This window comes from Corvus moneduloides, chromosome 15, assembly GCF_009650955.1.
Source record: "Corvus moneduloides isolate bCorMon1 chromosome 15, bCorMon1.pri, whole genome shotgun sequence".
Classification (NCBI taxonomy): Eukaryota; Metazoa; Chordata; class Aves; order Passeriformes; family Corvidae; genus Corvus; species Corvus moneduloides.
In genome coordinates, this window is record NC_045490.1 from 17,869,361 (window position 1) to 17,896,549 (window position 27,189).

The 27,189-nt window shown below is 42.5% G+C and overlaps 1 protein-coding gene across 8 annotated transcripts; it reads right to left on the reverse strand.

Moving 5' to 3' along the window:
• Positions 1 to 1,048: 1,048 nt before the first annotated feature.
• On the reverse strand, positions 1,049 to 27,182 carry MATR3 (matrin 3). 8 transcript variants are annotated; one of them, XM_032125290.1, is made up of 15 exons: positions 26,364 to 26,632; positions 17,758 to 18,841; positions 13,385 to 13,446; positions 12,739 to 12,780; positions 12,385 to 12,488; positions 11,734 to 11,786; positions 11,123 to 11,248; positions 10,405 to 10,530; positions 10,049 to 10,219; positions 8,664 to 8,795; positions 7,348 to 7,391; positions 6,488 to 6,878; positions 4,485 to 4,878; positions 3,782 to 3,903; positions 1,049 to 2,320 (listed from the first exon to the last, which is right to left on the reverse strand). In XM_032125290.1, the coding sequence occupies exons 2-15, from the start codon at positions 18,646 to 18,648 to the stop codon at positions 2,270 to 2,272; spliced, it is 2,709 nt and encodes a 902-aa protein (XP_031981181.1). In that variant the 5' UTR covers positions 18,649 to 18,841; positions 26,364 to 26,632; the 3' UTR covers positions 1,049 to 2,269. The 8 variants fall into 8 exon arrangements, with proteins under 8 accessions (XP_031981181.1, XP_031981184.1, XP_031981186.1 ...); XM_032125293.1 differs by having other exon boundaries at positions 26,555 to 26,591; XM_032125292.1 differs by lacking the exon at positions 26,364 to 26,632 and adding an exon at positions 26,727 to 26,801 and having other exon boundaries at positions 1,260 to 2,320.
• Positions 27,183 to 27,189: the final 7 nt, after the last annotated feature.

Here is a 27,189-nt window from a genome sequence, read left to right on the forward strand (position 1 = left end):
TTTGCATGGAAACAAAGACCCTTGGCAAAAGCAGTGGGTTTGATTTAGTTTCTGACATGTAAAAGCATCCTTACACTTACACCTAGGAATACTTTATGTTTAGACACTAAACATGATGTACACGTTTACATGTACACAGGTCAGCACTCACACGAGGTACAGGATCAGCACAGGTATTAGCTAACAAAAGGCTATTTAAAAATTAAATGTAGTATTTCAAGACATTAATCTTAATGCACATTGTAAGGAAACTTAAAATGCTTGGGGACGATGAAGACCTTTGAAACAAATCTCTCAGAGTGAAGGGGCAGCGGCTCTGCAGCCAAGGCCTGGCTGAGGGACTCCGCAGCCTCTCAGTGACAGGTGAGTGACAAATGCCACCCTAACTGGGGCTCCAAGCCCATCCCTGGGACTTAGTTCTGTTCCAAGTGCAGGGCTGCTGCTGCCTGTGATTTCTTTCAGGGGCCTCGAAAAGCTTTAGATTCTATCACAGCCTGACATTTAATCCATTTCCTACAAACCCAAACAACATTTTGCATTCTAATGAGTGTCGTCAGTGCACAGAGCAGGAGCTGCTCTCTGTACAAGGATGAGTCACTGCCTGGTAAGACTTCATTAGGATGTGCTATTTAAACAAACCCTGCACGGGAGCTGCTCCTCAGCACCTCTCCCCTCTCCAGGGGCCCCAGAGAACCTGCTGCCCTCACAGGAGGTGGCTCAAGCTCTGTGAGGGACTGCAGCCCCTTGGGGGAGGGTGCAACACAAAGTCACAGCTGGAAAAACAAGTTCTCAAGGCCTGACTTGCACACAACAGACTGTCCTGTACCTGCTGGGTGTGTCTGCTTAACGACATTATAACTTCATCAACACTCAGCCTCCTGCATCCCAAACCCCTTCCAAGCCCCAAATCCTCACTGGTGGAGGCTCAGCCTGGAAGAATTGGGCCCAGTCTCTTTTATCCGCATGAATGCGATGTGGCTTCAACTTCAGCTTTGATGAGAACACCCCAAAACTCCAGAAATAAAAGTGTCAGCAGAATATACCTACCAGAGTTTTAACAAGTGATATTTTAATTTGTTTGGAAATGCAAGAAGGTTTAGGAAGAGAAAGAAAAGTTAAGCGGGAAGCTGCTGAAGCACAGGTGTTAAAAACATGCACATTTTAAAAAGAGAGCTCGAGTTTTGGTGTGGTGACATGACACAGGATAAAGAGTTCAGCAGACACACTGGTTAACATGCCAAACATCTATAACAAATCACTGTGGCCTAGCTTTGTTTATTGGGAATCACTTTAGTAACCTGAAGTCACAAATAAGCAGTAAATAACAAAAACTACAGATAAACACAGGTTACACATGCAAATTCCTGTTCACATCTCACATGTGCAGGTACATTAAGAGCACAGTTCTAAAGAGTCTTGACAAAACCAGGTTTTAACAAAAAAATGGTGTTAAAATGCAAGTATGAAACTTCCATGTGAAGAATATAAAGATACCTTTGTCCCTTTCAGGACTCCAATGCTGCTTTTGATATACCAGAGATGTACGATAGCGACGAGATTCAAGTAAAAGCAGGAAGAGCTCGAGGAAATAATACTGGTCAGAGAATGGGCATTTACTTCTCACTAAAAATACACGGAATAGCTGAATAGGAAAGTCTAGCAAGAGCTTAGGAAAAAAAATCACAAAGTTGTAAAGCTGACTAATCACTAATTTTCCTATTTGCTATAGATAACAGCAGTGACATTAAAAGAAACTCCAATTCAACATTTAAAAATGCAACTTACATTTAAAGACTTTTCCACAGTGAAATGCAATGACAGCCTTACACTAAAAATCAAATAGCTGCTAGGCTCAGACCAAAATACGGAATGTTCTAGATAAAATAAAAATACAGTGTTACTTTTCATTTTTTATTCAGAATGGAATTGAGAGACAATTTCTGAAGCTTAAAAGTAGTAAGTTTCATTTAAATGCAGTTTTCTTCTCATGGATGAGCCTTCCACAAGGGTGCAAGGCTTTTTCTCTGTAATAGCTTGAAGTGTCAAACAAAAAGTTGTTGCCATTCTCACATTAAGAACAAATTGTTGTCATTAACTTAACTGCATATGCTTTTTGCTACAACATTTAACACATGAACAGACCTATAATGCCTACTGTATCTCACTAGAACAAAAAAGAATACAGTAATTCCATCTACTACTTGTACTGCTTTTAAAAAAGATTAACATTAAAAACAAAGCCACGTTTTTCTTACATCCTTCCTTCTTTTTAAGCTTCTTTCTTTTGCCTGTAGTCTTCTGCCATTTTATCCAGAATTTTCTGTTGAAAGAAAGCAGTTATATTTGGGATATATTTAAAGAGTTTCTCACAGGCACAACGTAAAGAACAGAACCATAAATCCAATTTCAAAGTTTAAAATCTGTGAACATTAATTGCAATTGCAAAGGTCATAACTAACAAGGCTGGCACTTCTCCCTACCCTGGAGTGGAGCTCTCCTTCCAAGCCAAGGGAATTCCTTCCCCTTGTCCCACTTACCTGGGTGGAATGTGCCCTCTACAGAGGCAGGGACACAACATCTCCCCTCCCTGGAGAAGGGTTAATTTGGAAGTTTCATTAATTTGTTATCATTTTGATGACATTTGGTAGCAACATCAATTCACCTATTTAATTCTTCCCGCTCTCCAAGAAAAGGAAACTCCGAGCTCCAGAAGAGCCACTGTGAAACAGAAGCTGCATTCCCCCCTTCCCTCCCCAATTCCAAACCCCACCATTGTCCCAGTCACCCACGAGCAGCTCACTAATCATTTCTACCATGGAAAAAGCAAAGCAAATCATGTTTCATTACAGTAATACAGTTCACAAATTGGCATTATTTCCCCCCTTCCCTTTTTACATCAAGGCTTTAATGTCCCATAAGCAGGTACCTCAATGGAAAAAAAAAAGAAAAAAAAACACTATGGTGATGGATGAGGTGGGTTTTCTTCCTACGAGATCCTGCATGGGAACTGATTTTCTGATCTACTCCTTCACAGTGTTGTTTGTCTGGTGACAATTTTTGTTCTATGTGCCTTCCTGGGCCCTCTGTTTATTTAGGGTTCCCTGTTACTGCAAGAAGGCAAGTGTTTGGAGTCTGAGGTGCCACATTCTCCTCCTCTGTCAAGCCCCTGGGTTTTGCTTTCAGCTCAGGGATCAACCAACTGCCACGAAATGCATTAATGTGATACTGCAGGACCATCAGAATTCCTTTGGGATTGCCCTTTCCTGGAGGTGATGTTTGCAGCTCACAGTATGAGGTTACAGCAGCAGCATTGTCACTCATGCCATGCAATCATGTGATACCTCATCCAGATAGAAACTGTAAAAAATGCTCACAAAATCAGAAGTTGCAAAGGTTTTTGTCTTTTTAAACATATAAAAACTTCATCTTAAGCTTTGCTGACTGGTTAAAAACACTCTCTAAGGGACAACTGGAAGGGATCTGGGCCATCTGTTTTTACTCTGCATCGCTACTTCTAAGCCTGGCCTTATTCCAATTGGAATTCCCTCTTTAATCCAAATTTACAAGGTAAAAAAAAAATGCTGGAGCCCCTCTTCAAACTGTGTATTCTGCATATTATTTTCACAAGATGAAGTTTTGGAGAGGTCTACCTAGAGTTAAAAGTTATAGAGTAAGCCAATTTCCACTGCCTGAAGGGTAATTTTATTCTCAGTCCAGTCTCATTGAGCTCTATTCCCCAGAAAGAATCAAGCCATTTAAAATGAACAAGTTTTTGCCTTACCTTCAACTTTTGATAATGAGGAAGGCTGCTGCAATGGGTCTTTTTTGCAACATCTTCATTTGTGTAGAACAGGGAACACAATTTGCAATAAAACCCTGTTTTGGGTACCACATAATTCACACCTAGAGGAGTAAACACCACAAAATAAACTAAGAGATCTACTCTACATCATTTCTTTTAATGTCATATGTCATTTCAGCTAAATCTTAAAACCATAATTCACTTTACATTAAAAGCTGCTTTATCTTTAAAAGTCTCTGTTTTAGTTTAGTCAAGCAGGGGCCTAGTAGCGCAGGCTTTTTTTTTTTTTTTTAATTTAAAAAGCAACCTTTCAGATTAAGGGCCCATTTTATTGGTTCCTTCAAAAGAACTCACAATGTTCTGTGATCAGTTTTGGAGTATTTAACATGACTCTGAACTATTACCACTGTTGTGCTTTGTGCTAGCAATTGAATTTGTGTTGCTAGAAGATACCTCTTTCAATTTCTGCCTAAGGAAAGTGTTATGAAAAACGGTATGAAAATAAGGAAAAGAGAAAGAAAATACTCGGTTTAGGGCAGGAGTGAAGAAGGGGGAGGAGGGGGAAGCCCTAAAATGAAAGGCTATGGGGCAATGTATTGCCAAAAATAAAAGTCAGATGAAATGAGAAATGCTACTACAATGCGCAGAGACATTTTGGGAGAAGAAATGGAAACAGCCTTACCAACAGGAATGTTTGGCTGGTATGGCCCAATCCTAAACTCATCTGGGACAAGAGGTTTCTCTTGGACACTCTTTGTTTCCTGCTCGCCCTGGGGGTCTGTGTTTTCCTGGGAATTCTTCTCAGTATCCTGTGCTGTCGCAGCATCAGAACCTTCAACGCTCTCAGCCTTGGCATTCTCTTCGCTTTTAGTTCCGTTTTCTAACGTTTCGTTCTCCTGCTCCGGCTCCTCTATCTTGTCCACCTTGATCTCTGCCAGGCTGTCCTCGTTCTTGCCCGCAGCCTTCACTGCCAGGCCCGACTTGCGGAGCTTCTGGTGGTCCAAGTCCTCCTCGTCGCCCACCTCGTCCAGGGTGACGAAGCCCTCCATGCTCCGCGGGAAGCCGCCCACGTAGCGCTGCGGGGAGAACGGGGCCTCGTGTCAGCTCAGGCTGCAGTGCTCCCCTCAAACTCTCCTAAGCTTCAGAACAGAAATACCTTCTCCAAACTCTTCCTCCAAGACCTGCCTCGCTCACTCAAACTGTTACTCAAGGATGCAGAGGTTTATCCAGATCTTTTTGTACCCCACTGCCCCAGAATCAAGGATTCCATTTCAGAATGATTGTTTTTTTTTGCATCAGGAGTGGCCACTGTTTCACCATAGCAACATGATTTCAACTTAAGAACAGAGACAAAAACCACTTAAATTTCTTAAGCTGAAAGTTCTTTTAACATGAGTACCTTAAGTGAAGGTCATTTTGGAGCACACAAATTTTGTTTCTATTTGAGAGCCCCATAAGATCCTTGAATTCATGCCTGACTAGAAGGTAAAACCTTACCAGAACTATTCTGTCCCTGCTAATGGTATGAAAGTTCATTAAAAAATAATTAAAAGCTCTTTTCAGCCAGTAGAAAGCTTAGAGCATCCACATATAAAGAACCACCAAAACACAAACAAAACCAAACAAAAACCAACCCAAACCCCACCAACCACCCAAACTGTGAAGGCCTCTTAAAATCCAGGTTTCATTAGAAGAGGGACTGTCTAAATCCTGAATTTTTGGAAGTGTTCCTGCAGATACAGAGGTACCACTATTCCACATACTTAACAGCAATTGCAAGGACTGAAACAGCACTAGCTTTGTGAATGCAGGTCTTCAAGGAATGAAGTTTGGGTCTGAGGCAGTTTATCACAGCCAATGCCCACATGCTAATAAGGAGCACCAAGAAAACCAGGAAATGCCATTTGCCTCGCCAGTATCCATCTCAGCACCATTAACCAGGCTCCTGACAAGGATCCCCCAAAACTGAGATCCATGCACATCTCATTCATTAATTAGGAACATGCCTGACTTTCTTGCAAAACAACATTCCAAGTCAACAAATTACTAAAACTTTGCACACTACTCCATGGAAGTGAGCATGATTAACAAAGCAGGTAGGACATAAAACCCACAAGAGTGTGAGATCATGTGGTGAAAAAAAGGGAATTCACAGCAAGTAGCCTTCCAAGTGACTGGAAACACCTTGAAACCAATTGTTTTCTTTCTCCAGTGGGAAAGGGGCCCTGGCTAACTGCAGATGGCCCTGCCTGTCTCTCAGTGTAAGGTGTAGCTGTACATACAATTCTGTCCAAGCCCAGATTAGCCTCAAGTCCCCAGTACATTACTTTTTGAACATCATTTCTGGGCTCAAGGGTAACTACAGCCAGTTCTCTGAGAAACTGCTGGGGAGAACACAGCTCCTAGCTAAGTATTAGTCAAAAAAGGGGTGAAGAAAAAAGCAAGCAAATCCCCAGCAGGCAACAAGGGTAGAAGCCCACAAGTCAAAGGCTTCTGTCAAAACAGAACCAGGGATTGATAACTGAATCCATGTGCAAGTTACATCCAGTGAGACCTTCCATTTCCTTCACAGGAAGGTTTAACACCTGTTCCTCTCCAGAAAGGTGGTTTAAAGACCCAAAGAGGGGGGTCTGCAACAGAATGTATATGGGCTTCCCCCACTCAGTACCTCACAGTATGAATTACCTTTTTAAGCTTTTTCTTGGCTGCTGGAGTGGCCGCAACATTCCCCTCAGTTTTTACAGTTGCATCATCAGGTGTGTCCTTTTTTTCCTCAGTAGCCACATCAGCTAAATTGGCAACATCTGCATCCTCTCCTGCTGAGCTGCCACTTTCTAACAGTGCTGCTGCCTCCTCTTCATCCACCAGCAGCTCATCTTCAGACTCCAGAAGTAAACTGGGCTCGTCTTGCTCTGCCTGTTCCCCACTTTTGGCACCTGAAGGCTCAGCAGCATCCTCTTGTTTCTCCTCTTTCGCTTTTTCTTCTGCATTGCCACTTTCAGGTTTCTGAGCAGCTTCTGTTTTGGACTTCTTATCACTGGGAGAATCTTTGCTGTCTGGGGAATATGTTCTCTTTCTGTAAAGAACAAAGAACATTGTTGCTTGTAAACCTGGAGAGAGTCCAAAAATTACTAAAGAAAAAGATCGTATTTCTTTAGACAAGCCTGGAAACTATTGCGTTTCAGCTCAGAAAATGGAAGGCTGAGGGAAACCCTGAAGGACACCATTCTTCAGACATACAAAAGGCTGCTCCAAGGAGAAATTATCCTTACAAGACAGGACAACTGCTCGTGGGTTTAAATTGCAGGAAGGCAAGGCTAATTAGCGACTGCAAAGGATTTCCTGAGGAGCCTGAAGAGGCTGTGAAATCTCCATCGTTAGAGGAAGAGGGTGGGTAGCATATCATGAACAGTTCATCCCTGGGCACAACAACCAACCATTCGATCTCAAAGCTTGCCTGACTCTTTTGTATTGTTCTTATACTCTGAATAAGGTATTTTCGTATTTCTTTTAAACATCATTATGCTTTAACAATAGGAGATTACCTGGTTTTATCCTTTTTCAGCAGTTCAACTCCTTTGTTTGGAATCTAAAATAAAATTTAAAAAATCTGTGAGTCACAGCAAAGAATGACTTGCACAACTGTTGCAGCATTAATTCAGACCAGAATCCAATCCAGCCAAGTGCTTGCAGTTACATTAACCCCAGGGACTCTTACCCATGCCACCCACCAGCTGATCAGTAAACTCTTTATTTTTTCTCAGACAGGACCTGACCAACCTAGAAATCCCTTGCCTTTATTCACAGTAATTACCAGTTATTCGATACAAAACAAATGGGATATCCTGCTCCAGAAAATTCACGTACAATTCCTGGTTTGTAGTGCAGGCACTGGCACAGATCAGTCCTGATCTGTACTTTTCTCTCTATCATTAGTGGAAAACCTTTAGCAGACTCCCACCACTTCACCTGTTTATGAATTACTGGACAGGAAATGTCACTTGTAGGCAGTAACAAGGAAATCTATTCCATCTGCCACTAAGTGCTCAATATGCTGCATTACCACTTAGTGCAACACTAAGATTTCTTCATGCTCCACAACAAAGCTGATTTTTCTAGGAGACAGCCTGACAGTTCAGATTTCTCTTGCTTTTATTATCACAGAACTTTAATATTATCACAGAATATTCTGAGTTGGAAGGCACCCATAAGGATCATCAAGCCCAGCTCTTCAGTGAATGGCCCACACAGGGGTTGAACCCACAACCCTGGCATTATCAGCACCATGCTCCGACCAACTGAGCTCATCTCAGTTTTCTACCTACTGTCCCAGTGTGATCAAGAAAGACTTATAATTGCATGAATATTACCCTGGTGTTATGTAAAAACCCTCCTTCAGTCAACCCTTCCCTCCTTTAAATGAGTGTGCCTCCAAGTTAACAAGGTGGAAAATGGCTGTGAGTTCTAACTTTTTAAAGTCCAAATCACCCAATTATAAAATGCTAAGTAATATGTTTTTGTTTATAATCCAATAACTATCTATTCATGACCCACAGTGCGCGGTTTTTGACCCAATACCAGAACAGCCAGATTTGTGAAGGAGAAAAGATGAAGAACAAATCCATACCCAAAATCCTCCATATTGTTACACACATATATAATTATATCCCAGAAACCTAAATTCTCTAAGCCCAGGGTTCCAATATCTCCCCCTCTTGTTTAAGCCATGAGCACTGCTTTAGCTGCTTTTTTTAAACCATTGTCTGATACACTGAAGTAGACAAGATACAAGTACCACGATGACTACAACAACCATCAAAACATCTTCAACTACAATTAAAAAAGTAAAAACACTCCCTACCCTTAACACCAGCTTCTTGTACTTTTCAGATAAATCCACTTTCACACATCTGCCTTGGAACCAAAGCGCTTTGTTGGCACAGTGCTCAACCATGGCCAAAGCATCTTCTCTGGTCTCCATCTCGATAAAGGCCTGAAAAGATTACAACACACATTAAAAGGGACTCCGAAACACACAACACTTTTTCAGGCAAAGCTATTTAACTTAAAACACAGCACTTCCAAATACTGAAACAAAATGATGAGGTTTAATTACATCCATCCTCTCCAAACACTTTAACATTTACCCAAGTGCTCTGCAAACCTCAGCTTTTTAATTCAGTAACATCTGTCCCAGAGACAGTTCTGAAATTAAACAGGCATTTAAATAATCTGTCAAAAAAGTCACCGTTACCTAAAATATGATTTCAGTAAAAACGTATCAGGGCAATGAAACTCTTATTTAGTGCTTATGTACCTGGGAATTTCAGGGGAGATGTGAAACTACCCCAGTATTTTATTTTTGTTTTTGAGAGAAGCCTGAAACAGAAAGGCAGCAACTGCTGCTCCTCCAGCTTTGTGAGGAGATCCTCCTGGGAACAAGCCTATGGCACGCTAAGGTTGCTGAATGAGCTTTAAACAAACACATCTGGGTTAGAGTATCCTTGCCAAAAATCTGAAAGCTGTTTCAGCAGCCAACTTGTACAGCAAGGGATTTTGTTTTTCCAGTGAAATAAGGTCAGGGAGGACTTCCTAGGGGTCATGCAATAGTCTAGTAATTTTTCACTTTTCAAGTGTAGTATTAGGGGATTCAGGCACCCATCTCTTTGAAAAAGCAGTGGAACTTCCTATTAACTCAAGGGAGCAATGAACTGGGACAGTAAAGCTTAAAAAAATTAGAGCTAAATAGTTTAAACTCCTGTCTATTTATAGAAATCATGGCCGTGCACATCCAAAGCATTTTACTATACGCATGCAATAGCCTGTCTTCAAACGTTTCTTTTCTAAGCTAGAGCGCCACAGCAGGACTGCTTTTCTTTAGTTTTAAACAATGAAAAATAAAGGTTAAACAAAAGAAACATAACAGTGGAATATATTTGTTAATGTTTCGTAGGTAGTGGTTTTTCACCCTAAGACTCCAAGAAATCTGCATAATCAAATAATTAAGCCTCCATGCTAAAATACCTTTTTCCAGCTGACGTCTGTTCCTGTTTTTAAAGCAGCACATATTCCAGGGACACTTCACACGAAGCTCCATAACAACCCCCCACCTAGACAGACCCTGGGTCATTTCCAAACCTCTGCCTCAGCAAAAAGTCTACACATGTCTCAGCTGAAGGTGTGTAATGTCTTCATTCAGTTAAACTCCCTTCAAAGCCTCCCCCAGGAGAGCTCCCCTGCAGTTACCTGGCTTTTCATTCTCATGAGGATGTAGTTCTTAATCTTCCCGTAGGGCTCAGCCAGTTTGAGCACGGCGTTGTCAGAGTATCCTGAGTGGGGCAAGTTGCTCAGGTGGATCACACGACCAAGTTCTGGTTTTGGTGGCTCGGTCTTTTGGTCAGGTTTACCCTCGGGTTTCTAAGATAAAAAGGGAATGACATTTTTTCAAGAACTATGCATAAAATATACATGGGTGACTATCCCTTGATTAATTTGATGCAACTGGAAAAGTACAGAAATTAAGAGTAACTTAAACGCAGCAGCCTCATAGCCCTGACTGCCCCAGATTAAAATAAGTGCTAAAAATAGCAGAAGTGTTTTACCTTTATTCTCTTGTATTTCTGTGACAAGTGGACTCTGACTGGTTTACCAAACACCAGGGCAGGTGTTGTTGAGTAATACTCAACTGCAGCCTGGGCATCTTCAGTGGTTGACATTTCAATAAATGCCTGAAATCATACAAAACCAAATTATGTGCTGCTCCTTCGGGAAGCTAGTTTTGTTTCAAAATTTCAAGCTCTTCCATTCTGTCTTTTAAAAAGAACTGCATCAGAAATGAAAACTGCTTTTTGATTGCAACATGAACTGACTTGCAGAACTTGGTATGAATTTCAGATACTTTATTGAGGTGCACAAACAGAATTATTTTGTTTGTTTACATTCCACCTAGATTTGGATTCAGAACATTCAACTGCTTCCTGCTTTTTCACTTCTATGGTATTGCCTTTTTCCACACTTCAAAATAAGACACACTGTATAATACAAACTAAGACCAAGTAAGTTTTTAGACAGTTTTAGAACAAGAGCAGAATGTGGTGTTGTTGAGAAAGCAATGAACAACCAACAAGGAGGAGATTTTTCAATATTTAAGTGAAAATGCAGTAGTGCAGCATTTCTGGAAACACACTCCTCCTTTCCCACACGACCCTGATGACAAAAGTCCCATCTCAACTTAGTAGCTGAGCAAGTCCTTTTACAAGAACAAAGCCCACCAGAGACACCAGGCAACCCCACCAGCAGTGCCCTGGGAGCCAACCTTACCTCATTGATTTTGTTTAGAATCAGGTGATTTGTAATTATCCCAAAGGGTTCAACGAGCTGAAGCAGCTGATACCTCAAGTTCTTTCCCCTCTGGAAATCCATGATGTGCACAACTCTGCTTGTTTCCTGTTGAAGACAAAGCACATGTACACAGCATGAAAAACCCCTGTACCAGCAAGCCTAGAAAGCTGGAAATGCACTGCTCTAATGGTTTAACTTTTTATATTTAAAAAAAAAAATTATATCTATCTTCACTAGTGACCACAACAAGATGCATACAAGAAAGGCACAGAATTTCTAGGGATTTCCAGAGGAAGATGCCTGCCATGCCAAAGTTGCCTTTCCATAAGTTCATGTCCCAGAGCTTCATCATAAAGAGAAATGTCTAAAGAAGTTCTGTACGGTTTTGGAATAAGTATTTTTTAGAGTACTCAATACCACAAACCCCCAGTCTCATGCCAAAGCTTCAGTACTTCCACACAAATTCTAAAATCTCCCTTCTAAAGACAATCAATTCATTAACAAAACAAACAAACCCCACACCTTAAGAAAGCACAGAAAAATTACACAACAAGAATGTGCATTAAAAAAAGAAGAATTTTAATACTAACCACTCTGCCCTTCTGCATGTGTCTGGGTCCTTGCATATTTCCATTTCCAGCTCCTTTAACAAATTTAAAGAATGAACAAGCTTAGTTCAACCTGTAAGACTGGGATTAACATGTCTCATCAGTTCTTAAAAGATATGTCACTTGTAATACCAAACCAGAATGAGATCAAGTTCTAAAAACTAATCATTTCATTGCAGTCTAAAAAGGCTTTTAATTTATTTCAGAGCTCTTGTAACTTGCTATTCCAATTTATTTCTCAAATTCACTTGAAATAAGGGGGAAAACCACTTAGGACACTGAATTCTTACAAGTTTCACCCACCAAGTTTCCACCAACATGTAGCTACTTGGAAGACAGATACAAAAACCTCCTAGACAGGAAAAAAATCCAAGTGCTAAACACATCTAGATTAATCTCAGTTAAAAATCACCAGCTGTACGGAGTTGGCAGCTGGCAGAAATGAGAAGTGTGGAAGTCAGTACCAGTCTTTAGTCCCTCCCTGGCCAAAGTATTTCAGTTCTACTGCTCAGAAAAGCATTTTGCTTTGTTGTTTTAAAACACTGGTAACAAATTAAAACAAGAGTAGAAAAACCCAAAAATAAACGTGGAAAGAAGTTAAGCCTGGTAAAGGTAGGTGCCTGTTGATGTTACCTCTGGGCCCAACAGGAGGTCCTCCAAGGTGGAATGGAGGTGGTGGTGGTCCCAAAATTCCCGGTGCAGGGTTTGTAGACTGCTGCAACATAAAAGGATCACCCCTAGAAAGAGGGGAAAACACAATGTCATTTTAAACCAAAAAACTGTGAAGCTTTCATTCACGAAACACCCTAATTTCTGCAGAGCTTCTATGCAGACAACTTAGGCTACTTTTACTCTGCCCTTCAGCTAGAAAACAGAGGGAGGAATCCATCTGAACCAAAGGTGGTGTGCTGTTTCACATAAAATGTTAGGAATGTCCTCTGCTTCAAATAAACAATTATAAATACTTCAAAGTTAATTACTACTTACATTCCATGTCCTGAATCACTGTCAGGATTCCATTCTGGGTATCTTAAAAGAAACAAAATTAAAAGAAAATATAAGAAAAATGCAATGTCCTCTACCTGTGTAACACTTCTCACCCAAGCAGTGATACCTGTAGGTGTAACACAGCTGCAGCACAGGCAACACTCCAGGCCACTGCCAGAGCCATGAAGAGCACTGACAGAAATGCTGCTCTTCAGGACAAACTCCCTACTGTTTGCAGAACTGCTGGTTTTACAACAAAAATGTCCAAGCTGGTATCAGTAACTGCAGTTACAACAGATTCTCAGCTGCTGAGATCCAGCTGTTACATACGCATCAGGATTCCAAAGCTATGAACTAGGATTCCTTTTTGTCCTGAAGATGCTCCAAGTTGTTTTTATTCCCTACAAGGCACGGTATGTTTTCTAAACCTGCTTTGTGCAACATAACTGTTACTTAAACTCAGGGAACACCCTGAGCTGGAAGGGACCCACAAGGATCATCCAGTCCAACTCCTGGCCCTGCACAGGACCCCCAACAATCCCAGCCTGTGCCTGAGTGCCGTCCCAGCGCTCCATGAGCTGTGGCAGGGCCGGTGCTGTGCCCAGGCTGAGCCCTCCTCCCCAGTTACTGTACTTCCAGTTCATACATTTCGAGCAGCAGCTGACAGCGGCGGCTGTGAGTCGCTCCATTGATGTGATGGTTCCACTCCTGCAGCAAAGTAAACAAGTCACAATTAGCAGCCACACATTAAGTCCTTTCTGCAGAGTCATGGCCTACAGGCAGTATCTTCTCTTCTAAGCTGGAGTTTTGCAGATCCATAGATAATGGCATCTGTTTGTGGTGCTTTGAAGAGACACTGACACTGGACCTACCTCTTCCCTCCTAACCTGAGTGAAAAGGCATCTGAGGGGAACAGGGCTCGCTCCTGCCTCAGAGTGCAAAGCTCCCTGGAAAACTACAGCCCAGGCACAGAGTGCCACGGCAGCCTTTGGAACTGAAGGCTGAGTGTTTGCTTGTCAGAATTTCCTCCACTCTCTGCTTCATTCCTCAGACTTCTCGAGATTAATATGAAGTAAACACTCCAATTTTTAGAACCGTAAAGAGGCCAAGAAATTGCACGGAATTCAGAAAGGAAAGACTAAAAGAAAGTGCATAGCTAGGACAAACTACAAGTACACAGGTGAAATATAAAATATATGACCACTCGAGGGGAATTACCAAGGAAAAAAGTAGATCTAAATCAAGATGGTACAAAGGAGAAATAATGAAATTAAACCAAATCAGCCATATGAAACTTGTCCTGGTTCTGGTTTTAGCACTAGAAAGGAATGAGGGATTTCTACTTTTTCTCTGCAGACTGTTTTAACTACAAAGGGAGTTATTTATTTTAGTGCCTGATCTCTGCATCTTTACATTCTTACAAGTAAGAGCACAAGCCTGTGCTTTATTCCCATTTGTGAAGTGACAGAACGTCTGGAGTTTCCCTGCTGCACATCTGGGAGCCACAGCCTGACCTTCACGCTGCTGCTCCTCAGGGAGGAAAGGGACCCGCAGAGATAAACAGGGGGGACAGTAACTCAAGAACCTTGGGGCTGAAGGTTTTTTCTTATCAGCCATGTTTTCAACTATGAACACAAAGTGCAGTGGCAACGGCTTTATGTGGCTCTTCTTAAATGTCTGTTTCTGCTCAGCACCCACCAAGGATTTTTTCCTAATTCCTTATATCTCTCCACATTTTTGGTCTCTGCCACACTGCAGCCATCCTTCTGGGTACAATGAGACATTCCCAAGGCTCACTGTAGCATTCTCATATGTTAAATGCCTACCCTGCACTTCCCACAATGGAGAAAAACCTGGATTTAAGGTCTCTCATAAAGTACTACAATATTACTCCATGATGCTTCTGACAAGGAGCAAGATTAAATCATCCCCTTTATCAAGATGTAAAATGAGAGCACCACCTTTTCTTGTTAACTGCACAAGATGTAGGCTCTGCGACTATAAATAGGCTGCCAATTAGGATGAAAAATACCCACCAAAAAAAAAAAAAAATCTATGAACCATTCAATATGAAGTTTCTTTAGTTCAACACTTTCTAACAAGTGTTAGCAGTACACTCCAGAAAACAGTCCTTTAAACCCCAAACCCCTCTAGATTTGGGTGCACAGTCAGTAAAGCCTCAGTGGCTGGTTCTGCCAGACATAACATGCTTTGAATCTGTCTCAACACAATTTAAAATTATTCTAAACTGGTGCAGAAGTTACCTGCAAACTATAGGCAAAGACTGGGAGATTTAATTCTCATTCAAATGCTTTTAAGTTGGCAAAAAAGGGGGATGTGACTTATAACTTCAGATTTTTTTTTCTCCCCCAGGGAACAACGGTAGCTCATCTACATTAACTTTTTATTACACAATTCTTAATCTGAATTCCCTTTGCTGCCTGCATCCATGTGGAAGTCTCCCTTCCCCAAGGTTTTGGGGCACCAGGTTATTTGTATTTACAGAAATTCATTAACACAAAGGCCCCAAGTTAAGCAAAAGAAAACCTGAACTGAGTTTCTGAAAACCCAGATTCCCCTTTGGCTCAGTCAATTGCACGCAAGAGGACATGCTGTTCCTCAGAAAATTAGGCCACACTCGAGCACCTAATTTTAGCCAGCCCTCTCTCAGGGCCACAGCCAGGCTCTCCCTCTGAGACGTACCAGGTTCAAGTGTTCAACCTCCAAATTCATCTGCTCGGGTTGCATCAACCTTTGTCTCTGGCAGGAAAACAATCCCTCCACGTCTAACACCTCATTCCCTGATAAAGGGATCAGGATTGACCAAACGCCTGAAGTAACTGGGGCACAATTTACTCCACAGACAGAAAATAAACTCGGTCCTAAAATATATACACATCAAATTAAAGAAGCAATTAAGAACTTCACTAAAATAAAAAAAACCAAGAAGACTAATCTGCCAATTTAAGTTACACTAAGGATGTTTAACACCTTGCTTCCATTTAAAATACACACACGGCTTGATCAAACACTTAAAAAAAATCTCTGATATTTTTATTTGGAGGTGGGAATGAGATTTTTTTACTACAGTAATAAATTTACATAGTCCCAGCTATGAAAAGCATTCCCTTTCTGCTTTCCATAAATTTCGGCTCAAATCACATTACTTTAAAAGTTATGTTTTACTTGATTTGATTTTGTGGGAGACACAAATAAGGAATTCTGTAATGGTTGGGTATGCAAAGCAGAGGAAAGAAGGAGAGAAAGAGAAAAATTCTTGTGGTGACATGGTTTCTGAAATTAGAAACAGAGCCCCAGCTTGGGTCATAAGAACCAGACGATCTAATCACAAATATTTTATAGTGTACTAGCAGTTTTAAAGTCAAAGCATATTCCTAAAAAAAAAAAAAAAGTTTTACATGTTACAGAAGAGGTCAGCCACTTAGGTTATATGCTGTTTAAAGAATTTGGTATTTCTCATACCTGGAAAGGTATTTCCATGTGGATATCCTTTCATTAGATCTGCACTCCAAAGCACACTAAGAGCCTTTAAAATAAAGAGCTAAAAAGACCCCTACTTACAGGATTACTGGTTGTCATCTTCAAGGGCCTCAGAAGTTAATGTTCTCAATCTAACCAACTGAAGTCCTTTTACAGAACTGAGCATGGCAGCTAAACTGTTAACACTTAAAACTTTTGTGAACATAAATGTCAAATACAGGAGACAAGAAACCTGGATTACTGTGAGTATTTATATAAAAAGTAATTAAAGCAACACAAGTTCATAAACTGTCAGATCAGGTGGAGCCATACTGCGTGTGCTCTAGAAGTGGTTTGATCCTTTCCTTGCAGGGACAGAATCATTCTTGTGTTTCAAAAAGATCAGATGTACAGAACAGCACTTTTTGAGAGGTAACTGTAAAGAAATGGTTAGTAACAGCAATTCCACATTGTATCAATTTTACAGTAATAGCATGTATTACGCTTTCAGTTGAAGGCCTTCAAGCTAATTAGCCACTAATTGTGACAAGAGGGGCACTGTATTAGCCAATTAGCCAATTAAATTGCCTAGTATACTGGAAATCAGCAAGATGAGTACATTGGAAAAGCTGAAAGTGAGAAGGCTCTGAAAATACCATCCGAATCAACAGGCCATTTTGAGTAACCTGCTTCCTTTGCAGAGCTGCACTAGTCATGGATAACTAAGAGGGAAGTCTCAGCATCACCGAACACACCCGAAGATCCACTCTACTTGTGAGCCAAGTAAAGAACACTACTAGGAACACAGAGCAGGATACTGCAACAGCAGACTGATTGCTCGGAGAGTCTACAGGGATAGATGCAACATGTGACAATAAAAAGTGAGTCTGAAGTGTTCTAAGAAAGTTGTGAAAAAAGGAGAAAAATGACGACAAATTTCAGCCATAGTATGAGATAGAGTGTTAAAGTGAAATTAAAAAGGCAAGAATGAGCTAATCTAAAACGTGGTTTTTAACTTTTGCAAATAAGTTCCAGGGCTCTACATTAACTCTTTCCCTCTGGACAGGGAAAAAGCAGAACTGTGCAAGAATGCATCTTAACTACATATAAATCAGCAATCAAGACAGATGTGGAGGAGAGCTGAAACTAGGTTCCGGAATGGCACAGTAGATACACTGCAAAAAAACCCCAAAACAACAAAAAAATACCAAAACCCACCCCAAAACTGCTTGAATGCCAGATGTTTGTGGTTAAGAGAACATGTAGATGTAAAATATAAACAAGATATCCCAGTAGATGATAGCTGTTTGACTTGAAGTTAAGCAGTCTGGGCAAATAAAATACATTAATGTAAAGCCCTGGTTTACAATGTTTGTCAATAATTACCTTGCAAATAAACCAAGTGACTTTTTCACTCTCAAACCAACTTTCAGATCATTTCAAAAGCAACCAGGCCATAGAAATAATTAAAGAAATAGGTAAAAACAGAACAGATACTACAACGTAAAGGAAAATAGAAGTATCTGGTGCATAACTCACCTTATTAGAATGAACTGGCATATCACATATAGAGCACAGATGGGGATAACCCTTCGGTAAGAATCCATGGAAGTCTTCAATATTGCTATTTGGAGGAGCACCTCTCTTTTTCTCAAAGAGAGATCTCTCGGGACCAGGACCACGACCCATTCTGTCATACTCACTGTCAAATTTATGATAGTTATGCGAAGTCTCACCATAAAAAGATTCATCCCTACACCTTTCTCCATCTCTCAATCTGTCATCTTCATAATCCATTCTGTCATAATAACCAGATTCTTGAGAACGACTTCCATGGTCATAGTCAACCACTGGGTTGAGACTAGGACCACGATCATCAAAGCTATCTCTTCTAAAATGCCTTTTTTCTTCCCAATCATCCCTAGGTACTCTGTATGGTGGTTCCCGTGTGGATGATCTGCCATCTCTACCATAACCTTCTTCAGCTCTCCTCCTTTTAAGTTGTAGAAGGATCTGAGGCAAGTTTTCAGGAGTGATCTTGTCCTCGGGATAGCGACTCAGTTCATCTAAGTCTCTAGCAGACAGACCAAAGCTGGCCAAAATGTTTGTGGCCTGGTCTGCATCTCCACGGTGCTGAGAAGACAAAGGGAGCGGACCTCTACTTCCAATGTTAAATATAGACTGCAAATTATGGGAAGAGGTACTACCAGAAGACAGTGCACTATGAGATCCTTGTTGGTTCAATGAAGAACTCATTCCAAGATTCATTAAGCTAGCAAGGCGTGCAGTACCCTGGTTCATCCTTCCAAGAGATGCTGGCATATTTAAAGACTGGGTAGCAGCAGCAAGAAGGCCTATTCCTGCAGAGAGGTCACGCCCATGACCTTGTGAATCCCTACTCAGAGATGACTGCTGGAATGACTTGGACATTGTAGAACTAGAGCTTGTCTACTTTATGGATCAAAAAATATTCTTTTTTTTTTTTAGGTTTTTTTTTTAAGATGGCTGCAAAGAGAGCTCACACTAGAAAGCTAGGCAAACTTCACTTCAAAAACGGTAACGCCAAGAAAGAGGATCAATAATGACTGCAGATCTTCTTCAAGCTGAGAAACACCAGACAATTCTGTAGAAAAACAAGCAGTTTTAGTCATAAATCCCTTTAAACAGATGCAGTTTTAAACTTATGCATCATGTTGATCTAAAAAACATTAAAGATCTCAATCTTACAAGGCTTTTATCACATAACAGATTCAAGAGGCACCCAGAACCTACATATATTATTGCAGATAAAAATACAGTAGTGTTTCCTATACATACTACTCTTCTTCCACAAAAAGCTACTTTCACACTGAAGAAAAGTGAATTTCAGAAGTTTGCGATGTCTGAGAGCATCTATAAAGTTTACTGACATGTAAGCCTTGATCTCTGGTTAATGGCTTTGTTTATACCCTACATTACTGTGCTGTGTCTGTGAGAAGAACACAAAAAACTTAGGCCCACAGAATCCAAGATGACTTTGGCATATAACACATATTTGAAAATGAAACCTGTACCACCACAGAACAGGACGAAAGGAAGTTAAAAGTAACTGAAGTTTGGGCAAAAAGTTTCTGCTATAAGATCTGTAAATAAGACCAAACATAATATTCAATCTTTATGCAGTAAAATTCCAATTACTGATGTGAAGACAGATGTGAACAAGAAAAACAAGTTTTACATTTTGCAGGAAGTAAACAAGACCTCTTGTTCCAATTGCAGTTACACTGCTAGCAGCATTTCGGAAGGGATTCTTTACTCTGTTACATGGCAGCTGTGACACCAGCCTGTACTCTCAGACCTCAAACTAAACAAGGTCAGGCTTAGTGCTGGGATGGGAGACCCAAGGAAAAACCTGCTCCTGCAGGAAGAGAAACCAGTGAGTCAGGAGATGGCACGACATCCCAGCAGCCCTGTCTCATACCAGCACTGCCTGGCTGGGGCTGGCACTGATACCATGACCACTTGTGGGAGTTAAAGATCCTAAAACACTGCTCACAAGAGAGACATGACTCTTTGGCGTCCCACTAAAATACTAACCTAGCAGTCAAATATTTGGTTCAACTGCATTTACATGAAGTTTAAACTAAACAGTGTATCAATATCCACAGCATGCTGCAATGAATATATTTCATAAAATGTTCTTTTAGTGCAGAGCAGAAATAAACTGTAATACTTCACCCCATCCTCCCCCAGCCTTGGGACAGATACACAAAGTTTAAAGCAATGCAACACATGGGAAAATATTCTAGCAGGAATCATCTGTTCTTGGGTCCCCAACGCCTCAAAGCCCTCTCCAACGTCGGCAGAGCAGTTCTGCTTCTCCAGCACTGCCACTGAGGAGCACATCAAACACAAAATCACTTGGAAAAGAAACAGGCACAGACTGCACAGCTGCAAACGAAGTCAGCTCCCAAGAGAACAGGTACATTTGGGGAGGAATGGAAAGGACAAAATGAAAGCAAGGACTTTTCCTTGAAGAGACCAGTTCTGCAGAAGGCAATGGCTCTTGTACTGGAAACAGAAGGAAAAAGTCAAGGTTAGGAATAGGTCTCTATCCCCACTGCCTGCTCAATCCACAGCCTGTCCCAACAGTGCACCAAGCTGAATAGCACTTGGGTTTTCTTTCTCAGTAGCAGCATGTTACAAAATTAGCATTTATGTAAAAAATTAATGGATTCCCTGAAAAATACACAAAACACACATAACTCACGCAACTCTACCTTTGCAAAGTAACTCCTTTATACAGTTTGTACGTACTTTGTTATCAGTGCATCTAAACTCATTTCAGCTATGTTTTTAAGATTCACATACGCTGGAGTCATTTAAAGGAAGCTTAACTGTGTGACATTTGTTAAGAATAAGAGATTGAGAAACATGGGGATAAAAATTAAGTTTGAAAGTTCTGAGGCAGAAGACAGAAAAACACTGTAGAAAGCTTCAGAGGAAAACAGTAACACAAGAACACAGGGGAAGCATACCAGGCAAATTCTAAGGGAGATGTCCCAGAGAAAGGGGCCACACTGGAGGACACCTGAACAGAAAGCATTGAAAAACCGTATTGTAAAAATCAAGACTCTTTTGAGTTCAAACAGAGAGGAACTCTAATATTCACCTGGGTATCATGCTTTTATCTTACACTCATTCAGTATTCTTCAAAGCACTTTTATGACAATTTTACAAGTTAATCCTTACTCACTCCATTTTTATACCTAAATTTCCTCCTAGTTCATTCACACACTTTCAGAATGGTTTGAAGCTGAACTTACTGGGTTCTTCATGAAATCAAGTATTCCAGAGGGCTTTCTGAGCCTGACCCTGCAGCGATTCAAAAGACACCCCTGCGGTCAGGACAGGCTCACTGTGTTCTGCTCTTAGTGCAAGGACCCACACTATTCAAGTTTCCACTAGATCAGGAAAGTTCTCCACTTTTCAGGAACACCCTTTCTCTTTGAACAAATGGTCCCTAATCCTCTTGTCACAGCTGTCAGCTGGCAGTTCATTGTGTGCTGCTCTGGAGAGATTAGCAGGGAACAAACCCCATGGCACCAAGGCCTGGCAGGACCAGGGCTACAGGGACCCGATGGTGCCATGCTGAGACCCCACACCAGAGCCTTTACAGAACCACACCAGGCTCCTGCAACTGCAAATACCCAGGGAAGGGGCAAAGGGAAAAATAAAAATAGGAAAGATGGGAGAAAAGGCAAGACAAAGACACAGAGAGAGACAATCTTATGGAAAAGCATGAAGTGGGACAGTAAGACAAGTGTATGATGAAGACACAGCACAAGCTGGCAGTTGGTGCTAAGTCAGGAAATGCCCCACACTCAATCAGGTATTTGAGTATTTAAATAAACAAGTTTGAATATCCTCAAAAAACCACTTTTATCACACCACTCATCTTGCAATGGCTGCTGCACTCCACTCCTAACCAACCCCATCCTTTAAGACCCGATGAAGACAATGGAACGAGGTGGGGGAAGAACTCTACCATCACACCAGAGGATGTTTAACTTCCACATGGTCAGGTTTAACAAGATCCTAAGGCAGCACTTCCTGTGCTGATTGCTCCGGAGAGGTTCCACAGCAGTATCTGATAGAGACAGGTTCCCACGGAGCAGGGCCAACTTCTGAGAGAGGGTGCCATCAACTGAGTCACAGCAACAAGACGGGTAGGACTGAACAGAGCTGCCTCGAGAGCCAGACACGAGTTAGTTGAAAGTGTTATGCTAATTGTTCTCCATGTAATTTCAGCTACACTGGGAACAGACAGGCTTTCAGATACACCTTTTTTTAAGATCTGTGGACAGAAATTTGGCCATATTAAGATTTGAAAATATATAATATAAAGCAATCTTGAAATAAGTTGAAAGTCAAAATGCTATTAGATTTCCAGACAAATGCAGACAATGAAAACAATTTTTATCTACAAGTTGCAAAAGAGTTTTCTATACAGGCAGACAACAAAAATAAGGAATTTGAATCCTACAGAGTACAGTTATCAGAGCCCAAAACAAGGCTGATTTTCAAACACTATAGAAGGTTTTTCTTTTAGTGTAAAACTTAACGTATCTTTTCAATAAAGCTTACAAAACTCTTGCTCCAATATTATTTTGGCCTGAGAACGGTTTAATTCAGTGAATTCTTGGAATATATTGATCATGCTGAACACAATAACCTCAGCTTGTCACCTTTTACAGAACACCAATAGACTGAAAATAAGTCCTCAGCTCCCTATTCCTTCTGCCACTCTCAGGGGGTTTTAACCTATGCATAGTTGTTGTAATTTTAATGTTAATCTTGCTCTTAGAACAACTCATCTTTTACCCATTCCTCTTCCACTATGTACACAAAAAAGTCTTAAAAATGAAAAATAACTGTTTTCACTTTCTAGTCAGTTTCACTTTCACTTCAAAATACATTGAATTAAAACAAATAAATTCAGTTATGGTAAAAACATGAAATTATCTACAAGCTGAAAAGGACACCCTCATTTTGTAAGAACACAATGCTTTTGCAGACCATACACCCTTGGGAAAAAAGTCTCATACAAGTTTTTGGAAGTCTGCCCTTTGGATAAAGAGCTATAGGTCTTCCTTCTCCTCTCTTACACATCATACTCGGTGTGGCAATCCCTTCTGCCATGGAAGAATTCTTATGCTTCTTGGCAAAACTGGCTCCAGCACATCATGGCAAAAAGGGTTATTGAGGAAGAAATCTGGAATTTTGACAGGCAGCCCCCCACGCTGCTCTGAGAATTAATGGTAGTAAAAACAAGAACTTGCAAGGAAATTAGAAGCAGATGTTATCTAGTTGCTGAATGACCAAGTACAATGGATTTCACATCTAAGGGATTAACTTTTGGACAATACAGAAAAGGCCACTGTCTTTCCAAAGGCAAAGGAGGAATTGTCCAGCAACCTTAGAGAAAATGCAGGTTCTCGCTCATTTCAGGTCACAGTATTCAGAGTTGTTATTTAATATTGCTGTTTCACATGCAAGAAAAGCACTCATTCAAGCCATCTCAAAGGTCACGGCCTCAGAAACTTCAGGAGCACCTGGCACACTGGATGTACACTTTTTCTGGGCACAGATTAGCCAGTCTGTTTCAGGCACAACAACTGGAGGAGTTTCAGTTCTTAGGATTATGTTTAGCTTCATCCCAGGGACTTCCTTGATCAGAGGAGCACAAAATAATCTGAGAGCTGAAGTAACAGCGGATTGCTTCAGAACAGAGAAGTGTGACATCTTAACAGGCATATTTACCAATGGGGAATTAAAATGACTGGCTTAGCAATCAAGAATCTTAAAAGAACTTACAGTTTTCAACATCTGAATGCAGAAAGGAGCACTAAAAGAGACTGGTTTCCTATTTCTGCTCATTATATAATTTAATATATTCAACCAGCCCTCTTTTGTAAGAAGTGCACTTAAAAAGTGCATTTATTCCTTTACAGGAACAGAAGCGGGGGGAAAAAAAAGTCCAAGGAACAGCAGAGAAAGAAGGCAAAACCCATGTATTTTTGGAAAGGGAAAGAAGTAACACCCAGAAACAACAGGTAACTGCTGTCACTGTGGTAACCACGCCACAAACACATGATCACCTCTATGGCTTCCAGCCATTTCCTTCTACTGCTTTCAATCCCACTCTGACACCTTCAGAGCCCCCACTCTCCAGTAAGATAGATACACACAGATTCCTGCAGCTACAAAAAGCTCCATGGAGCCATTAACAGAGGGGCTCTGCCAAAACCAGTCTCCGTGGAACACTGTGGGATCTCAGCTGGAAGCTCTGGTAACACAACTGTGCGTCCATGCATAACGAGGGTACAATCCTCCTCCATTCCCACCAGGTGTGGGGACCAACAGCCCCTCAGGCACCAAAATTTTGACTCCAACCACAGAACATATCACAATATTTTATAAACAGGTCATAGAGAAAATGATCCAAACCCACACCAAATTTTACCTTAAAAAAAAAAAAAAAAAACCCAAAAAAACCAAACCAAAAACCCCACACAGAACAGTTCTGTGTTCTGATTTGGAAAACTCAATTTCTGCCTGTCTCCTGGCATGTCCAGGGCTGGGATAAAATCCTGTTCTTTCCCAGCTGAATTCCTGCACGAGGCTGCAAGAAGTATTCTAGAGGCAGAGAAAAATCAAGGAACTGTTTCACTGGTTCACTGCTCAAAATAAAAACCCTTTTGTTGAAATTTTGACTGCACAATATGGTACTTAAGCACTCACAAACTAAATTAGTTCAGAAATATCATGAAGTATTTGCTTTTGTTTTCAAGACTTGTTGACTCAGAGAGCTGATGAAGAAAGGAACCAGCACTGAGGCTACAACAAATCATAAATTAACAAACTGAATGGAAATAATTTCGTTGCAACTCTGCTTGCAAAAGCTTCTCCCCCAGATCTGCTGAGGCACCCAGAAGCCTGTCGAGTATTACATTACAAAGTACCTTTGTATTCACCAAATCTCTCAGCAGACATGTGCAAGTCCCAGCAAAAGGCAGCACACAGCATTTCCCAATTTCTCACCAAATCACTCCTGAATAAACCAGGTGGCTATAATATAACAGTTGTATGGAACTTCAGTCTGGAGCCCCAAAAACCGACTCTTCTTTCTCCCCTCTTTAACTGATTTTCAGTTTTTATCTTCAGGAATGTGGATATTCACATTTTAAGGACACATTTAGAAATTTCTCTGGGGTTTTTTTCCCACCATTTAGTTCCAAGATGTATGTAACATCAAGTGCACAATGCACAAGTACAAACACTGGCTTATCACCTCAAAAGCATGTCCAAGGCCTGAGTGCCAGTATCCTCACTCAGAATTCAGGAATGAATCATTTTGGGAAGGTTTTTTTTTATAGAATTCAAGACAGAAGCTCACTAATTTCTTGGGAATACAATAAAAATGTTAGTATGTTCCACTGTATTTAGAAAAAAGCAATTTATCATTTTAGCACGTTGAAAACTTAAATATATTAATATGTTTTTTATAAGTATGGAAAGATCAGATCACTGGATCAACAGATTCTTTGTAAAGAAGTTTCTGAAAATGCACCCTTTTCTTCTCCCCATGAAAACTACACAGACTGCTTTAAGAAACTCACGCTTTTGACCAGAGCTGCTCCCTACTTATCTGACTCCAGGAAGTCAGGACCACCTACAGTTCAGAAGGTTCTGAAGAATTTAATGCAGAGTAAAAAGAATAAAGGTCCTTCAGCAGTTTGAACCACTATCAGATACTTTTTTCCCAAAGGTCTGCATCGTGGAAAGAAAAACAGCCACACACTTGGAATCTGAGGGATGGTTCAGCTTTCTTTCAACAGCGTAAATGCCTCATTTATCATTTAACAAAGCAGTTTTTCAGGCTCTCAGACACTTCTTTTCAACTTCTGCTTGTTTTCAGAATAGGTGAACTTTGTATCTCGTTACTTTGACTCTGGAAGAAGAGTACGTACATTAAAAAAACTGAACATTATCAATCCACCACAGGAAGAAAAAAAAACCCCGCAGCTGGATTTGTAACCACAGCCTGAATTATATGAAAGCGAAACTGAGTAGAAAGAGGAATCAAACGGCTGGCTGCACTGTCAGGAATCTTGTTGCTCAATTCATTAACTCCTAACGCCAGATAAACATCAAAACCAGCAGTTTTTGACTCTAAGGGCCTTCAGAGAGTTAAGGAAGGAGGAAGGAACAACGCCGCCTGCGAGGCCGCGGCTGGGCCAGCAGCGCTGGCAGGGCGCTCGGGCAGCTCGAGGCTGCGGGAAGCGCAGCTGGAGCCGGGTCACGGCTGCAGTGCCGAGGGGCCGAGCAGGAGCCGCTGTCCCCGGGCCCGGGGGGCGGCGGTGGGGAGGGGGAATCGGGGCTTTGTTCGGGCCCGGCGCGCCCGCAGTACCGGCTGGCGGCGGGAGGGGGCGCCCCGGGGGCCGCGGCACCGGCCGGGCCGGGCCTGCGCGTGACCGCCGCGCGCCCGCCCGCGCCCCCGCCCGCCGCGCGCTCCTGCCTCACCCCCCCCCACCCCTCACGGCGGAGCGGCCGCCGCCGGACCCCGAGATGGCGGCGGGCCGGGAGCGCGGCGCCGCTCCTACCTGCGGGCCGGCGGGGACGGAGCGCGGCGGCGGCGGCGCCTCCCGCTCGGTGCGGCGCCAGCGGCGGGGGGAAGGGGACGGACGAACGGCGGGACTGAGGGAGGGAGAGAGGGACTGAGGCGGCTGCGCGAGCTCCGCGCGCGCCTCGCCGCGCTCGCGAGAGCACGCCCGCCCGCTGCCCGCCCGCTCACGTGCCCGGCGGCGGCCGCCCCTCTCGGCTCCGGTATCGCCGGTGAGTCCGCGCCGCTCCCACCGCTGGCCGGGACCGCCCGCCCCGCCCGCCGAGAGGGATGTGGGGTGTGGGATGGGGACGGGGAGGAGGCGCCGCCGGCACGGCTCTCGCGAGAGGTGGGGGCCGCTCACCCTGCTCTCGCGAGAGCGCCGCTGCACCGCGCGCCGCCAGCCCACCGCCCGCGCCCCGCTCATTGTCCGCGCTCCCGCGGGGCAGCATGGGATGGCGCGGGGGGCGGGGCGCGGCGGCGGCCACGCCCCCTGGCGGGAGGGCTGCGGGCTCCGCGACCGCGGGTTCGCGTCTCCCCTCAGCCTCCGCCGGGGAGCTGCGCCGCCGGCAGCGCTGCTGCGGGGTGTGTCCTGCGTATCCAAGGTATCCGGAGTATCCAGGGTGTCCAGGATATCCGGGGTGTCCGGGATATCCAGAGTATCCTCTGCTCCCCAGCGCCGTTCCCTGTGTCCCAGGGCACACTCACGGGCACCCAGCCCCGCCCTGCCCAAGGCCGCTCTCCTCAGCACAGCGCAGGTGTCACCATGGCTAAAATATTCAAAACTGGGCTCTCGCTGGCTGTGAGACTCGTTAGAAGATTCTGGT

Coding starts and splice junctions, on each gene's coding strand:
- MATR3 (XM_032125290.1), bottom strand. CDS start 18,648: ATGTCCAAGTCATTCCAGCAGTCATCTCTGAGTAGGGATTCACAAGGT. Junction 11,249..11,733: donor ACATGCAGAAGGGCAGAGTG/GTTAGTATTAAA, acceptor TGTCTTCAACAG/GAAACAAGCAGAGTTGTGCA. Junction 3,904..4,484: donor CCAGCCAAACATTCCTGTTG/GTAAGGCTGTTT, acceptor TTACTCCTCTAG/GTGTGAATTATGTGGTACCC.